Source organism: Heloderma suspectum, chromosome 2 (genome assembly GCF_057233095.1).
Source record: "Heloderma suspectum isolate Gila_16-S chromosome 2, 16-S_ref, whole genome shotgun sequence".
Lineage (NCBI taxonomy): Eukaryota > Metazoa > Chordata > Lepidosauria > Squamata > Helodermatidae > Heloderma > Heloderma suspectum.
Genome location: NC_139459.1, coordinates 37,242,350 through 37,258,104, shown reverse-complemented (window position 1 = coordinate 37,258,104; position 15,755 = coordinate 37,242,350). Strand labels below are relative to the sequence as shown.

Here is a 15,755-nt window from a genome sequence, read left to right as displayed (position 1 = left end):
GACATCTACTTAAATGACATATTCAATCGGTGTTACACCAGCTGCAATTAATTGCAGGGAGTGTATATTTAAAATACTTCGGGTTGGTCAGAAGTAACAAAGGGAGTATTTTAACCATACCCCATTATGACATGGGTGAGCAGAAAGTAGATCCCCTGATGTTATGGACTTCAGCTTCCAGCATTCCTGACCATTGGCCATGCTGGCAGGGGCTTCTGGGAGCTGAAGTTCAAAACTTCTACCTTCCGCCCAGCCTTGCTTTATGGCATCATATGCTTCCTTGCCCTCTCAAGGGTGTGAGAACAAACCCCTCCTGCCTGCTGATACCTTGATTGGTACTGTTACCATGGCACCAACATGAACTAAGGCTATGTGTAGTTCCTTGTTGTACAGGATTCAAAAGCAGCTTCATAACCTAGTTTCAATTCCTCATTAAGAGAAAAATCCTTGCTTAATGTTAACATCGCTAGAGCAATTTGCTAATAATTGCTTCTTCCCTTTCGAAACTTACAAAAGAAAACATAGCTATGTTAGTTATGGTAGTTCAAAATATCTAATCTTCATCTATAATTTAGACAGAGATAGCCCTGCCTTGATTACCCATGCTCTGGTAACCTCCTGGTTAGACTACTGTAATACATGCATCTTCCTTTGAAGACTGTTTAGAAACTGCAGTTAGTCCAGAATGCTGCTGTTAGATTACTAACTAAGACTGGGCGATATGATCATATTACGCCGGTGCTGTGCCAACTGCACTGGAACTCATTCTGTTTCTTGGCCCAATTCAAAGTGCTGGTTTTGACCTTAAAAGTCATTCATGGCTTAGGATCAGGGGTCTGTCTCCATTTATACTACCTGTACATTACAATCTTTATTGGAGGGCCTCCTGCAGTTGTCGCCACAATCTGAATTGAGGCAGATGACTATCAGAGAGAGAGAGGGCCTTCTTGGTAGTGGTGCCCCAGTTGTGAAATGATCTCCCCAGAGAGGCAGCTATTTTATTGCCCTTTCAGCACCAGGCAAAGGCCTTTTAAGGTGCAGTTTTAATCCTGCTTTTATGCTGCTACTTATGATTTTGTGGCTTTTAGCTTATTACTTTCTTGTTTGTACTTACATTTTAATTATTTTGTTCTTTTTGTAAAATGCCCTGGGAATATAATTAAAGGGCTGTATAAAGATACTTATGAAAAAATCAGTGAATAATATATTCTCCACTTAGGAGACCTGTTATAAAACACCCATTTTACGCCGAATGGTTTGTTAATGGAATAAACAGATGCCCATTATTTTAATGAATTGTTAGTGGCATGTATTAAAGAACACTGATTCTCAGGAAACATTTCAACATCACACATCAAGGTGTACTGGAACTGATTTAAATGTTGCAAAACCATGCAGGTTCTTCATGTTATGGCTGTCTTTGAGATCTGAGCATCTTCCTAGAGTATACATTTAATCATAGTTTGATTGTACTTTATTTAAATTTCCGTCCTATCACAGACGTGTCATAGCAGTATCTTTCTAAGCCTTTAAGCTGATCACATTTGGTCTGGTGTTGAGACAATATTTGCACTAACCCTAAACATGTTTACATGGAAGTAAGTCTAAATTGGTTTCGACAAGTCCAAGTAGGTATAATTAGTCTTAAACACCTTTTTAAATGGACCGCACTATTATCTTACTATATTTATTTGCTTAAGCTGTTTATCCAGCAGATGGCAATATAATGCATGACAGGGAGAGGAGTTAGAACAGGCTAAGTTGCATAATCACAGAGGCATTTTGCCCTCCCTTTGGGTTCTTACACTACCTTGAAATATCATAGATTGCACTGTTTATTTTAATATTCTTGTCTCTTAATGGTTATGGAGGTAAATTGACAAAAAATACAGAAGGAATTTGAAATAAGTAGACAAGCCAACAGGGATCTAGGCATAGCCAGAGCCAGCATTCGGCAACATCGGGCAGCTGTCTGGGGCCCATTGATCCAGCACAGTCTTGAAATACACCCCTTGATCCTCTCCGGGAGCTGAGAGCCCAGTAATGGTGAATTGAGGATGTTGGATCAAATGCAAATGGTGTATTCTTACTGGGGGAGTGGCTCACATCCTCAACAGAAGCTAGTCCAAACTTTTATATATGTGCACGCATGCGCACGCACACACCTTCTCACCACTGCTAAACTACTCTTTATTTAGGAAATCATTCTACCAATTGTACTGAATCTCTCTTCCTAATGGGCCTTCCCCAACCTGGTGCCTGCCAGCTATGTTGGACTACAAGCCCATCATCCCCAACCACCAAGGTCAGTGGTCATGCTGGCTGGGGATGATGGGTTGTAGTCCAGTGCACCAGGAGACTACCTGGTGGGGGAAGGCTGGTTTAAATCGACTGTTTCTTTCCCAAGCTTCATTCTGAGATCCTCTCAAATATTTGAAAACTGCCTGCATGTCCGCCTCCCCATAGTTGTCTTTTCTCTAGGCAAAATAGACTGTCTCTAGCCTTTTCTTATTTTGCATGTCCAGAGCCATTTAACATTCTTGTTAGGTCCCTCTGAACCCTTCCCATCTGATCCATCTTTAACAAAGTGTAGTATGCCGCACCGTGCTTAATGTCTACACTTCTTTTGTAACCCACTTAGTATATAGAAAAGCAGCCTATAAGTGTTCTAAATAGAATGAGCTGTGCTGTGGTTCAGGTCAGCTTGTGGGTCCTGCTATCTGACCTGGAAGCTCTCTCCCCCATTCTCACATGGGGGTGCTTGTGTTTGCTCAAAAGCAAGGGCAAATTGCTATACACATGCTCATGTAACGTTACATATCCTAGGGCTGAGCACTTTCATTGTAAACAAGTTCTGGGGTGGTGGGTAACTCTGTGGCACAAATTCAGCCCTGTAGATGCTCAGTTAGCTTGTTTCAGACAAGGGCTTTTCCACTTGAGTGGAACAGAACCATGACACTGTGGGGTGTTGTTTCTGTTGATAAAAGCCAGCGTGTTTTTAGGTTTTTATAATATAGTAACTGAGGAAATAGCTGCCTTCTATATGTCACCTTCAACATGTGTCATGTTTGTTCTAAAATGTACCATCTGAAGAGACTAGCTGCAGGTTTCTGGTGTTCTTAAGGTGTTTGTTTTCTTACTTTTCAGATTATGTTCATGGTATTAATGTAACAGATATTGTTCCTGGCACAAATGGGAGTGACATAGGTAAGGAAAACCTTAAATGTTCTGTTTCTTACCCCAACAATGTTCTGATACAGTACAAAGGACCACCTCTTGCCACCTTTGGCTTAGGTGAACCCCTTTGAGACCTTCTCCTTCACAAATAGAGTGGAGGAAGGAGTGGGATCCATCACTGACCCCACCCCCAATGCTTTTTAATTTATTTTATTTATATACCACTCAACTGACAAACACCCTTGGTGTACTTTACAATCATAAAAAACCCAAAACAATGAAAAAATAACTACCCAAACAATGAATACACCAATGGAAATATCAAAATTATTAAAATAATAAAACATTAATTTAAAGATCCAGCAGTAAAGTCAATAATCAAATAACAGATTAAAGATTAATATCTGCTGGAAGAAGAGGAAGGTCTTAGCCTAGTATCTAAATGAACAGTGAAGACGCCAGGCGGATCTTCCTCGGAAGGGTATTCCAGTGTTGCTGTCTCCAACCTCCATGCGTAGAGCTGAAGCACACATGTAAATGTCAATGCCCATTCTCAGACTTCCACCTCTGTGAGTAGAGATGGGGGGTTAGGAGGTGACAATACCAAGGGCATGGGGGAGATAAATAGTTTTTTTGTGTGTGCTTTCAAGTTTCCTCACCATTTAGGCTCTGGGATGAGGGGAAAACCACTGTGGGCAGTCCACAATTTGTGCCCCATAACACTGTGTTCTGTTTCAGAGGCTTCCCCAAATTGAAATGCTTGATAAGAGGGGCTCAGTTGAACTCACCAGAGAATGTTCAGTCCTCTGAGGGCCTACATTTCTTTCTTTACATTTCTTTGGGTGCCTTCTTGCTCAATGAACTCAGGCATATTTTAGTGCTATTTAGTGAATATTTAGAGCAAAATATATTATGCCAGTACTTTTCCAGCTGCACTGGCTGCCAGTCCATTTCCGGGCCCGATTCAAAGTGCTGGTGTTAACATTTAAAGCCCTTAACGGCTTCGGGCCAGGTTACCTGAAGAATCGCCTCCTCCCATATGTGTCTGCCCGGACCTTAAGATCATCGTCAGCGGCCCTTCTCTGTGAGCCCCTGCCAAAGGAATTGAGGCGGGTGGCTACTAGGAGGAGGGCTTTTTCTGCTGTGGCACCCCGGCTCTGGAATGAGCTCCCTAGTGAGGTTTGCCTGGCACCTACATTGTATTCCTTTCGGCGCCAGGTGAAGACCTTTTTATTTTCCCAGGCATTTTAGCATTTTAGCTTTCTAAATTTTTAGCTTTGCTATTTTGAATCTGTATTTTAAACTCCTGCACTGCTGCTAGGTTTTATTGTTGTTGTATTGTTATATTGTGGTTTTAATGTTCTATATATTTTAAATTGCTTTATTGTGTGTTGTTTGGTTTTAATTTTTGTGAACCGCCCAGAGAGCTTCGGCTATTGGGCGGTATAGAAATGAAATAAATAAAATAAATAAATTGTGACTTGGGAGAGAGGAAAAGAGGAAAGGAAAGATAGGGGAGAAGGGACTGCCTTCTGTTCAAAAATACTCAGCTTCTCCATGACATTCACTACTGAGTAAATAAAGGCATATGGGCTTATATGAGAGTTATGATATCCCAGGGTTGGGTATAGCTAAATGTAGCAGCAATCAGTTAAAGAAACCAAGAGGGATATATTTAGAAAGAAATTTGACTTTTTGAGTAGAAAAATGTGGGATAGAGGGATCCTCATTTCCCAAAAGAAATATCTCAGATTTTTTTTAAAAAGCAGATTAAAAGCCATCCTGATTTCAAATGGTAACTTTCTATAAGATAATTTTTGGGTTTTTAAATTACATTAATTCCAGTTTGCATCAGACTCCATGGGAAAAATCAACCGCTTGTCTGTCTTCCCCATCCACACTCATAAGAGTTTCATGTAAATTTCAGAAATACAGACAACTTTCTCTCAAACATTTCTCTTAGACAATGGAGATTAAACAGACTGGCAAAAAGTAATGCTGATGACTCAGTTGCATCCATTGGCGTTTCAGAAATATGACTAAATGCTCCATGAAGCTTTGTGTTTAAGGGCATTGTAGCCAGCTAGGCATGCAGCCAGTGTGGGATGAGAAGATTTGCATTGGGGAACATTCCATGGAATACATAGTTATACTTTGTGCATAAATCACGGCTGTTACTGCTGACAGCTGTTTCCACCAGGCCCCCAAAATGGTAAACTTGTACCACAGAAGTCAGTGTGACTGTGGCTGAAACTACACAGGACTGGGGCACAGCTGAATGCTTCAGCCTAGATCTGACCCGACTGTGCATAAAACAGGTGGGGGCAGATTTAACGAACAAAAGGAATGTGCAGTACTCAGCCCACCACCCTACCTACTGCTTATCTCTCTGCAGCCCCTCTTTCAAAGAGTTGATTTATACAAAATGCACTTACATGTGCAGGGTTCCCCTTGGCCTAGCCCATTGTTAAAACAAAGCACCAGTAGCCCTCAGCGACTCCCTGTATGGCCCCCAAGGCTGGCAGGACTCCACCCATTTCCCTCCCACAGTTCAGCTAATAAGCTAGGCTGCAGGGGAAAAGACTGCTGTTCCCTGGCTTCTGAGATTGCTATTTTCCTGCTGCTAGTAGCAACGGAGAAACAATAATCTCACTTGCAATTGCTGGGGGGCTGGAAGAGGCTTTCACCTTCCCCTTCCCCAGCGATCCCTAGATCTCAGCGGGCAGGGAAGGGAGGTCTGAACCTTCCCCTCCCTGCACACTGAGTTGTGCGTGTTGCAGGGAGGAGGAAGAGTGTGTGTGTGTGTGTGTGCGTGCGCGTGTGTGTGCGCGCGCGCACGTGCGCACGCACATATGCAGCCCCTGGCCCCCCAGCTGACACTGGATGTGGCCCCTGGGGCCGGAAAGGTTGTGCACCGCTGGCTTAAAAGATCCTTAACTTGTGTGTTGGCCCCTTTGTATGGAGTGTTTGCATGCTAGCAATCTATGGCCCAGGGAGAAATTACACTGGCCTGTGAATGCTGTGCATAAAGGGGCTGGCATATAGGCTAAGAAGCATCCTTGAAATGAGATGCAGGCAGGGCCATCTGGAACCTTGCAGCGGTAAGTGCTTTTAGCGTACCCTGGTGCTTGTATAAATCTTGACTTTGGTAGCGTAGAAGTACAGATTCTTTGCTCATAATAATTATGTAAACATTTACTCAACAGAAGCACTGCAGCCTTCCCCAACCTGGTGCCCTCCCGATGTTCTGGGTTTTAGTTCCCATCAGCCCCAGGCAACATGGTCAGTGGTCAGGGAGGCTGGGAGTTGTAGTCCAAAATGTCTGGAGGACCCAAGGGTTGGGAACGCTGATGTATGATATATTTGTGGTTTTTGGAATAGTTCCAATAGTTATGTCAGACTTCAGCAACAAAAATTATTAACCAGTGCTTGGGGACAATGGGTTGGGCCAAGTCATTTGAGCTTAGTTCCCATTGAACTCAAAGGGATTCGAGTCGTATCTAACATGCCCCCTTGATTTCAGTAGGACCGAAACTCAACTAACCTATTCCGAATCCAACTCAATAAATATCTGTTAGTAGTGCAGCCTTGTAATTAGGCACTTGCCTACTCACAGCAGGCTAGTGCCTAACTCCAAGCAACAAGGCACAGCCTACAGCCATCTGGAGGGAGAGAATCCATCTAGAGATGCAGCCCTCATAGTGGTACACTGGAGAAATGCAGCCCATTGGCTGCTGTCTTGATTGTCTCTCTTTCTCTTGTTTTCTACAAAAGGGGCCAAGGGGGGGAGAGTAAGCATTCAGAGAGGCAACAAAGAAAACATTCAGCTGTGTTTCCCAAACCGGAGAACTGCTGTGAGTCGCTCAGTCTCTTGCATGAGCCCTACATGCAGTGATGGCAGGGGGACGGTGTGCCAGGGACAAGAGAAGAGAGCGGGACAGGAGGGATTATTGCCCCACAATATATTTTTCAAGGCTATACTAGTCTTAAATTTTCATTTCTCAGAGTAGGTATATAGAGACTTCTGCGAATGAATAGGGCAGAACTAGTACTCAAATAGGCGTAGCATTCAAGGGATAGATTTTCTATGGACTGTGAGATGGAACTAGGGCCCATGTGGTATTTATCCCTAAGCTACCTCTTGCTTTAGGCACAGTAGAGATCTTATTCATCTCAGTGTTTAGGTTCTGGTTTCCAACACACAAACACATACAGACACAAACATGCACACACTCTGTATATCTCTCTTGTGCATTTTTGTACTTTCCTGGAACTAAATCACTCTTCTGTTTCCTTTTTGGCTTTACAGTACTATGTCCAGGTGATGCTGGCTCAGATGTGCCACGAAACAAAACTATTATGTTTGTTTCTACCAACGGTACAGGATTTGAGATGTTTGAAGAGTGGTGGAGCAAATCGAGAACTGTCCCAATTTACTTGACTGTCATTCTTCTGCTATTGAATTTTAAGTCTCCATCTTTTTTTGCCAAATTTAATATCTTAGGTAGGCAGTAATATTGTTGGAGAAGAAATCTTATTGTGTTTTGAAAAAAAGTACATAATGACGTTCCCTGTAAGAACTGAAATGCTTTCTTCCTTGCATATCCGCTGTCTCGGCTTAATCAACTTATTCAGTATTTCACTATTCTTTTTAACTTTCTTTAACTTGGGGCCTGCATCAACTTTAGTTTTTCAAATACTGTCACTGTATAACCAAGGCAGCAATATGAGGGGAAGCATTTAGAACAAGAATATTTTATTTATTTATTGCATTAATATCCCACCCTTTTTCCTCTTGCAAGGAACCCAAGGCGGCTTACATTCTCCTCCTCCTCCTCTCATGATCTATTTTAACATTTGATCATGTTCATGAAAATAAGCGCATTTTAGCAAGTTGATGTTGCTAAATATGCAAATTTACTGCAGTGCTTCTGCTGGCAAAACATGTCTCGTGTGGGCCTCCACAAGTCCCTACCAGTTGCCCGTTTTTGTACTGGTTCTCTCTGAGAATCGGAAAACTCAAGTTCCCAGCACTGCCTATCCAGCACTTTTCAGTGAACACATGTGTTCCAGCAACCTGTCCTTTTAAATTTATTCCTTGTGCTTTTCTCTGAGAATAGTTAGTTCCCAGAACTTGAGGGTTTAATTAATTTCACACACACCCATACAAATGACCATTGTGGCCACAGCCATTAAAAAAATAAAGTAAAATGGCATTAACATAATTTTCGGCCTTACTCCCCCCACCTGTGTTCTCTCCTTGTTCATGGCTGGTTGAATATGATGTAAGGTAACTTAATTTCAGTATCCCCAAAGTTATTCCTAACGTTGATTTACAATTGAAAAAATGCATGGGAGGCTGGATTTTTATTTATTTATCTATTTATTGCATTTATATCCCGCCTTTTTTCCTCTTGCAAGGAACCCAAGGCGGCTTACATTATACTCCTCCTCTCTGTTTTATCCTCACAACAACAACTCTGTGAGGTAGGTTGGGCTGAAAGGCTGTGACTGGCCCAAAGTCACCCAGTGAGCTTCCATGGCCAAGTGGGGACTAGAACCCGGATCTTCCGGCTCCCAGTCCGTCACTCTCACCACTACACTACACTGGCTCTTGTCCTACGGTAAATATTTGCCTATTTTTCTTTGGGCTGGCACTAGCCTGTGTGTGGGTCGCATGGAGATCGGAGAACACCTTTTCTGCCACTTGTTAGTCTAAATCAGGGTTGGGGACTCTCTAGCCCTCCAAATGTTGTTGGACTCCAACTCCCATCAGCCCTAGCCAGCATGGCCAAGAACCAAGGATGATGAAAGTTGCAGTCCCACACCATCCGGAGGGCCACAAGTTGCTCACTCTTGCCCTAAGTACTTCAGTGTCTCATTTTTTTTCCCTTTGCCCCATTGCAGGTACCATTTCCGTCATTTATCTAGTTATCCTTGTTACCGTGAAAGCTGCACGTTTGGGATTCCATTTAGAATTTGACTGGTCTAAAATGAGTGCATATTTTGTGCCAGGTAAACCTTTTTTTTAAACAGTTTTTCTGGAAAGTTCCCTTTCGGTCATTTAATAGGGCACTTAATTTGTAGGTCCAAATTATCCTTCTGTCCTTACAAACTTCTTCTTTCTATTCCTGGAAACTCAGGTTGCTGATTCAGGAATTTCCTTTTCAAAGCAATATGCAGGAAGCCACTGCAATACTGGCTGCTATATCACCATGGATATAATGGCAAGAAAATAGATTTAGATGGAACATAGAGTATAAATTATCATTTCTGCCCTTGAGCAGTGAAACAGGATGCCTAAGCTGATTGTGCAGTTACCTTCATTTAGGGCGCAATCCTATCAAGATAGGCGGCTGCCTCCGAACTTGGAGGCGACTGCCTATCCTAAGCAGGGCAGGAGAAGCAGGGAGGGGATCGTTCCCTCTGCGCTTCTCCTGCCCTGCTTTTTTGGCCGATTGTGGCTGTCTAGCTGCAGAAGCACGGAGCAGGGAAGGAGGCTGCTATACGACACATAGGTTGTGTCGTACATGCAGCTACGCTCTCCCTGCCCTAGAACACCCCCAGCCATGCCCCTTTTTGGCCCCTCTGCACTCCTTTTGTGAGTGCGGAGGACGAGGCTGTCCCGCGCTTCTATGGCCGTCTAGCCACTGTCTAGCAGGCATAGGTTTGCTCCTGAAGTCTTTTAAAGAAAAACTTTAATGGAAAGGATACTCATGCAGATGTGAAGGATGCTTCCGTATTAGGATAGCCTGCTCCAGAAGATGTTTTGAATTAAGATGACCCACTTCCAATTCTGTGGCTTTGTATGAGACAGCATGCAAGGAACATGTTGACTGAAATCCTCGTAGCATTTTTCACACTTGATTGGATCCAGGAGAGCCTTTATTTCAAGCCTGCTAATATCCAGGGTTTGACAGTATATGATGAAGATGATGATGATGAAAAATATTACATAAATACTAGATGCTCCAAGTGTTTCCCATACATTGTCTCAGTAATTCTGACAACAACCCTATAAGATGGTCTGTATGATTCCACCCCCGGCCCATTACAGATGGAGAAAACTGAAGATAAGAAACTGTTCTGCCTAAGGCTACCCAGAAAAGTTATGGCTGTGCTAATTTATGTGCATAGTGTATGCTCTTAAGCACCATGCTACACTTAGCCCTACAAATTATGGAACATCCTTGGTGTTTCCTACCCTTGCCAATTCCCATCCTGCTTTGCTTGTCAACTCCCATCTTGCATTCATATGCAAGATGGGAGTCTTCTATCTCCTTCAGTTTCTGCACTCAGCTGAAGAACTGCAGAGAGTGAAAGACCAAGGCAGTTCAGATGAGCAGAGATGTGTGGGAACTGTTCGGTGAGAAGCATTCCCAGGTCTGACAGTTTCAGAGTGACTTCAGTGTGGGTGGAGGTTGGACTTGGTGGTCTTATAGGCCCCTTCCAATCCTACTATTCTATGATTCCCTGTCCTAGGGCTGTGGATAGATTGACTGTCTTTTCGAACCTGCTCGCACCTGGAGTTGCCATGGCACTGCTTGAGTGCTCTTGAGGCCATTAGCTTCTTTGTTTTTTCTTCTTCTGAAGGTTTATGAGACATCAGGGATGGCTCCATTCACCTTTACTAGGAGTGTCATTGTGCTGCCATAAAAGCTCTGAAGCATTTGTTTTCCTCATCTGGTGTTTGATTAGATTACTCTTTTTTTACTTCCTCTGAGGCCAGGGGAATCATTATACCAGTCACTAATTTTTAATTATTCCTTGTCTTTAATATGAGGCTGAGGGAGTTAGAAACAGTATTTCCTCCCCAGTGAATTTCAGAATTTCTTCCTGGTAGTATTCATGTTTTACAAGGCAAAGCAGTCTTGCTGTTCTCCAAACTATGATGTATTGGTGGCCATAAAACCAAAAAGAACTGCTAGGGACTGATTCCAACGTAACGTTTTCCTCCACAAAATAATGCATATGGAAAATATTCTGTAATAAGAAGTCCCTGTCAATGTTCTACTCTAATATTGTCTTCCACGTAGAAGCCTTTGACCCAAGTTCCTCTGAGGGAGAAAAAGAGGAAACATGTTGAAAAAATTTTCAGCAAAAAATGTTTTAAAAGGAAACCACTCGGGAAACCAAACTCTGTGGAGGTAATCTGGGCAGGCCTGTAGCTGGCCTAAAGGCTCGGGGTGGGGGGGTTGTCCAAAAAAGTAGGGGGCCAGTTCATCTGGTTTGCAGGCCTTTAAAGACAAAATTGTAAACTTTTTAAATTAGTTGTTTATGAAGAAGAAGAAGAAGAAGAAGAGGGGGCAGAGAAAATTTAGGGTACCCAGCCCCCCCCATCACTGGCTTGAGTATGGGGATGCTGGCTGTGTGGGTCCCCAATTACACAGAGAGTTCTACTGATATTCAAGGAAATGTGAGTGGAATTCCTCTTCAAACCCTGTCAGTCAGTGCATCAAGGTTGGAACTCAGTTCCACCTGAGTTCCAACCTGAGAGGGGGGGACTGAAGTGGGACGGAGGGGATATGTTGGTGTACCCTATTCAGGCTTAATGCCTGAATAGGTCTTTTCTCAGCTATCGTTATGGACAAGCAAGTAGCAGGGCTGGCTTATGTGATAGCAGTGGCACCCTGGATAGTAGGAAGGGGGTGATGGAAGAGGTGGGCTGGTTCCAGGTTTGAAGGGTGCCTGGGTAAAGTCTCCTGGGGTGGGCCCCCTCCTTTGTCAGTGGGCCTTGGTGGGTTTATCTGGCTGCAGTAACAGTGCTCCAAACTGCATTGAGTGGCTGGGTATAGCTACTCCTTTAATTTCCCAGAATGCTCCAGAGCAATGCTAGGTCAGGGGCATTGTGGGAAATTAACATGGCGAGGTCCAGCTGCTTGGATGCTGGGCCAGAGAAAAGGGGGGAGGCAGTGAAGGCATCAACAGTGGGCCCTGCCAGGTTGCTGGGGGCCTGTCACCTGTCCTAAGGCACCAGGTGGTGACACTGACCCTGGAGGAGACCCCTCCTTGCCCCCACCAACTCTGTGTTTGATCGCGGAAAGGAATTCTCTGTTCTGGGGAACCTCTTTTAGCCCAAGGACTGAATTCCATTTTGGAGAAGTTCTCAGAGGCCGCATTCCAGTGGTGGACTGGGCCCAAAGTCACCAGCATATTTTAGCTTGAAGCTTTTACTGCCAGCAACTAAGCTTTAGGAGAGACATTTGAGCCTTTTAGAATAGGCGAAAAAAACTGCAAAAAGCCAGGAAGACATCAAATGATCGGTAGTAGGGGGAAAGGGAGCGGGGCCACAGAAAGGAGATATGGCTATCTGGGGGACTCTAGAAGGGCTGGATTTGTCTCCCACCCCAGCTCTACCCAGTGGTAGGCATCCCTGCTCTGCACTCCTGCTCTACTCACCTGTATGCGCTTGTCGCTCCCTCTGCCACTCAATCTCTCCTCAGTGCTCCAGCTGAGTTCAGAAGCTGAAGAGGGTGGAAAACATTACTTGAATGGGTCCCACAAGTCATGCTCAAGTCCACCCATTCTCACTTTACTTGGAGAACTGGCCAGGACAGAAGCTGCCTGGCTGGTTCCCTGTAGATGATGGAGATGGCTGCAGCTGTTAAGGGGAAGAGACAGAGCTCACTTCTTCTTTGTTATATCTTCCATGAACTTGACAGAATTGAAACCACACTTAAGATTTCTTCCTGTATTGTGGGGCGGGGGTGGGGGAATGAGGGAGTGGGGAACAGGAATAATGAAAGTGGATTTAGAGAAGGCATTTGTTAATGGAAGTCCTGTTCATGTGGACAAATTGTTCCATGGTAGCCAATTCAAAAGGCGGCCATGTGCACATAGTAAGTTATTTGTATGACATGGCTCTCTGGGCAGTTCTGGAAATTTATCATCCTACCAATGTCATCTCTCCCTGTTTGTAGTTTAAAGTGATATGGAGACAATGCAGAAATGCTTATGTAGCTGTGTATCACAATAATTGTCTGCCAGGCCGTGTACTTAGTTACAAGAGCTGGTGTAACACAGTGGCTATGTGTATGAACACCACACACACCACACCCAAGTTCTAATTTCACCTCAGCTGTGAGCTCACCAAGCAGCCCACTGTCTCTCATCTTCATGCATTAAAACAGAAAGTGGAACTTGCAGTTGGTACAAAAGACACTCCCCTGTAAAGCTAAGGATGGAAGAAGTTGGATCTTCAGCTTGGATTAACTTGTAAGAAATAATTTTGGAGCCTTATTCCTTTTCTGGAGAACCTGAGATACTGACTTGTTGAGCTGCCCATGCAACAACAGTTAACATGATTAAGAGAAATGGAGTATTGGAAAAAATGGGCCAGTTTTATTTGCCCCATGTGTATTGATGTGTGTGTGAACACCTTAACTTATTTCTTTACTGATGGCAGAGCCTAGTACGGTTCTAAATTATTATTTAAGGTTGAGTGTTTTGGGGGGAGGGGGTTATAGGTGATTGATAAAATTTATAAACTAAGGTCATTTTGATTAAAAGAGAAAGAGTTGCTGTTTGCTATAATGAAAAGCACATATAACTCTGAGGAATTTGTTAGGAGTCCACACCAAGATTCAGGATTTGTGGTTTGGACACATTTTCCTCTCTTCTCCTTACCACTATAATAGTGTAAATAACAGTGCTAAAAAGCTTTCCTAGTCAATGGTTTATTTTTGTGGTAAACATCGTTTCCCATCCAAATGATGAAACAGAGCATGATTTAACTTTGGCCTGACAGCAGGAGTAGGAAAAAACATTTGTGTAATCCATTTGTTTCAAGGGGCTTGAGTGATGTGCACTCTTCTTAGTCCTTCTTGGTAAAGATCCAAGTAGAAAGAATGTCTTGGAGCCAAAGGTAGTACGGGCAAATAACTTGCCCTCTAGCATGCTCACCCAACACGCGAATGGGTCAGCTCATGCAATAAGCACATATTGTGATGGGGGGCATGTACAACATTGATATGCACGAGAACTTCACCCATGGCTGCCATGATGTCCGCTTCAGCTCTGCCTTAGCTTGCTGTAGCGTGCAACATCGAGCTGTTCTGTGATGGGCCTCCAGATGGCCTGCGTCAGAAAACACCGCTCAGATTTTACTGTTTACTGACGCACTTAATCTGTGAATGTTCATAGTCTGCATCCAAACAGAGCAGGGGGGAAAGGGTGTGTGTGTGTGTGTGTGTGTAAAATGACGCAGCTTTGATGAATTGTTTGTAAATCTGAACAGATGTCAAGCCGGTGACTGCATCCTGGTGAATCCAAGTTTAACTTTAATCAGACCAGTCCCACAAACACTGGATGTTCAGCCCTGGCATTCTGTTAGATCGTGGGTGGGCAACTGACTCAGTATTCAAGAGCCATCTTTGAACGAAGCATCGAGTCGCACCATGTTTTTACCTATTTTTATGAAACAAAAAAAGAATACGTCTTGCATAATCTGAATGATCACTCTGGAAGACAGTAAAAAAGCAGATGTTCTTGGGCAGCCCTAGGCATAAAATGGCCCCCTCTCCCAATTCAGAGTGGGGTGGCTCAGCCTGGTACCCTATTCTGCCCTTAAAGAATGGATGGAGAAGTAGCGTTCTGGTGGAGGGAGTCTAGCTCTACCTAAACTTCCTAATATTTTAAAATACAAGCAGGCAAGAATTGTGCCACAGTGCTGGAAAGGGGGCGTGCGAAACCTTAAACAAAACTGTTTTGAAAAGTAAGCCTGTAAAATGGTTGGGACATTTGTTGGAGGAGGTAGTTGAGCTCTTTGTGTTTGTCTGGTGCACCAGGGAAATATTCAGCCTCACATTTTTATTACTAAAATGTAAAAACAACTTTTAAAAGGTACATAAAATGTATTTCATGGTGGGAAGAAGGAACATGTTCTGCTAGTAGTTAAATTAGAAATGGAGGGCGGCACCCACCAAGAAGCACAAAAAGAGGGAGAAATAAAAAGCTGTATGGTTGCAACATGAAACGGATTTACTGAACTTTTACATGCACATGTTGGGGGTTTTCTTTTAAGTTTAATGAATCTGTGGCTTTTTAAAAGGATATTTAAGGCTACAATCCTCTGCATAATTAGGAGTAAGTCCCATTAAACAGTGGGGCTTACTTCAGAATAGACATGAATATGATCACATTGTTAGTTCAGTAAAGCGGTTTCATCTTGCATCCATGGATCAATTTCCCTCCATCTTTTTTATTGTACTTGTATTCCTTATCACCAGCCAGACATTTGCCTTAATAGGCCCTTGATAATCATGCAGTGAAGTTCCACATAACACAATTACAGTAGAACACCCTTTGAGGGGTGAGGGGGAAAACTGTAGTTTTCTGCAGGGAAATGCTTCCCTTTGATAGAAGTGCTGCTTTTAAGGAGTTGTGCAATAACTATATGATTATTTTGTTCTACCCCATCCTCCAAAGAGGCCCTTACACTCTGATCCTGAGCACATTACTCAGAAGAAAGCTTTATTCAAGTAGGTGAGATTTACTCCCACGTATGTGTTCAGGATTAGTGTTTAGTCTTGCCCTCCCCATTTCTGAACTTTAAACGTTCCCATGCTTGGATTGGTGTA

The 15,755-nt window shown here is 43.4% G+C and overlaps 1 protein-coding gene across 4 annotated transcripts in view; it reads left to right on the top strand.

The window, feature by feature from the left end:
* SLC38A9 (solute carrier family 38 member 9) overlaps nt 1–15,755 on the top strand; it is a 57,264-nt gene that overhangs the window by 17,171 nt on the left and 24,338 nt on the right. For all 4 annotated transcript variants that reach the window (XM_084833257.1, XM_084833258.1, XM_084833254.1 and 1 more), the window contains 3 exons: nt 3,148–3,207; nt 7,487–7,681; nt 9,085–9,192. In XM_084833257.1, the coding sequence (XP_084689383.1) occupies nt 3,148–3,207; nt 7,487–7,681; nt 9,085–9,192 (363 nt within the window). The remainder of the gene's footprint in view (nt 1–3,147; nt 3,208–7,486; nt 7,682–9,084; nt 9,193–15,755) is intronic.